We start from the raw sequence: 1,771 nt of genomic DNA on the forward strand, positions 1-1,771 counted from the left end.
CCTATAAAACCCCCCAGGGCTCACCCATGCAAAGGGTTCCAACCTCAGTCCCCACACACCATAGCTAAGGAGAAGAGAGCTAGCCCTGCCCTTCTTCCTCCTCTAGCAACACAGCTCAAGGAGCAACCTTGTATTCATATCGATCATAGTCACCATGCGGAGACCTCGCAGAGCAGGACTAAGGGTGTTATCTCTCCGGAGAGCCCTAAACCTGGGTACGTCTCGTGTCCGATCGAGCTCGTGCTCACTCCCGCCTCCAGGACTCGACGACGTCCTCTTGTCCCCATCCATGATAAGCCACCTCCTGGCATCTGACGTGAGATTACCACGACACAAACCTTGTGATAGTTAGGTTGTGTTGATCCAATATTCGAGCTACTATGTGTTGTGGAAAAGGGGAGGGGGGATAGGTGGCCAATCTTGCAGTGGATGGTCCAATCCGGACTTTCTTGTGAGCACAGGTGGTAAATTTTTTAGTCCTTAATCTTTTTTATCTAACTGTTATAATCCAACGTGGTTTGGCTTATGTGATTGCAGATGAGGATGATGTGGATGCTTCGTCGCAAATCCCCTTGGACGATGGTTCGCCTCTAGACTATGGTGCTATTGAGGTGATTCAATGCTTAATTGAGCATCACAATCCCATATTCACGGATGCAAACGAGACTGTATGGAGATGACCTGACCTGGCCGGCTCCTCTTTAGATTTCTGTGGTATTTAGCTCGTGCTATGTACAAGTTCCAGGTAGTAGGATGGAGTGGAGTGCCGCGAATAAGTCTAGTCTTGGGGAAGCATTTTGGTCCAAACTTTTTTTTTTTTGTGGGAGTAAAAGTTGGAACTGTATATATTAATTGTCCACATGACAGAGTTGTCTTGTGGGATTTGCCTCGACATGGCTCGTCAATAATGTACCATGATTCTTGTGCTGTATGTCACTACTTGGGTTGTAGACAAATTGCTGGACGTGGACGCATTTGCTAAATTCACTTCAGGCAATTACCAATCAGGAAGTGTAGTTGGTACCGTGCCTTCAAAATGGTCTACTGATACTTCCGTCGGTAACAGCCTCACTTCTTGTGCAGGAATAAGTTTCTTACACAAAACGAGGTGTGGAAGTCTGACGGCAGTGAGGCTACACGTGTTCATTACTTTGCGTCATAGTAACTGTTAAATTTGACAATGTTCTGTATGCAGAAAGAGCACGGGCGACAGTGTTGCATGCCCCCAACAAAAGCACCCTTTGATCTGTGAGACTGAATGATCCATATCTATGCTTAAAGCAATATTACTGAATCCCTTCGTGGCGGCCTGGGTGGAAGTGGAACCCCAGAATTTGCCTCCGTCGCCCCCTCGACGCTGCCGGGCTAAGCCTGTGCGGTGGATGGTGGAGGCTCCTCCGGTGTTTCAGCTCGAGGCAGTGGCCTCCGGCGACGGTGGTTGCTCACTCTCGGTGGGGCAGTCGTGCCCTGCAGCTCCTTCCTCCCTCCTGGCGGAACATTGACGTGGTGTGGCTCCCGACCGAACATTGGCTCTGCAGCCATGGTGGTGCCACCTCGTCGACATGGTGGCACGTCGCACAGAGCAAGTGACTGGGCCGGCCCATTTAGACCAGAGCGTCGACGTGGTGGCACGTCCCACAGAGCAAGTAACTGGGCCGGCCTATTTGCCGCTCTCCGCAATAAAAAATGTCAGCAAATCGCACAGAGCAAGTGACTGGGCCAGCCCATTTAGACCAGAGCGTTTCTTTCTGCTGGTTTTCTAGCGTTTCTT

General features: G+C 50.3%; 1 protein-coding gene across 2 annotated transcripts in view; it reads left to right on the forward strand.

Moving 5' to 3' along the window:
* Positions 1-1,004, forward strand: part of LOC119363601 (uncharacterized Rho GTPase-activating protein At5g61530-like) — a 6,781-nt gene extending 5,777 nt beyond the window's left edge. For both annotated transcript variants that reach the window (XM_037628984.1, XM_037628985.1), the window contains exon 10: positions 538-1,004. In XM_037628984.1, the coding sequence (XP_037484881.1) occupies positions 538-680 (143 nt within the window). In that variant the 3' untranslated portion in view covers positions 681-1,004. The remainder of the gene's footprint in view (positions 1-537) is intronic.
* The last annotated feature ends 767 nt before the right edge of the window (positions 1,005-1,771 follow it).

The sequence above is a fragment of the Triticum dicoccoides genome, chromosome 2B (genome assembly GCF_002162155.2).
Source record: "Triticum dicoccoides isolate Atlit2015 ecotype Zavitan chromosome 2B, WEW_v2.0, whole genome shotgun sequence".
NCBI lineage: Eukaryota > Viridiplantae > Streptophyta > Magnoliopsida > Poales > Poaceae > Triticum > Triticum dicoccoides.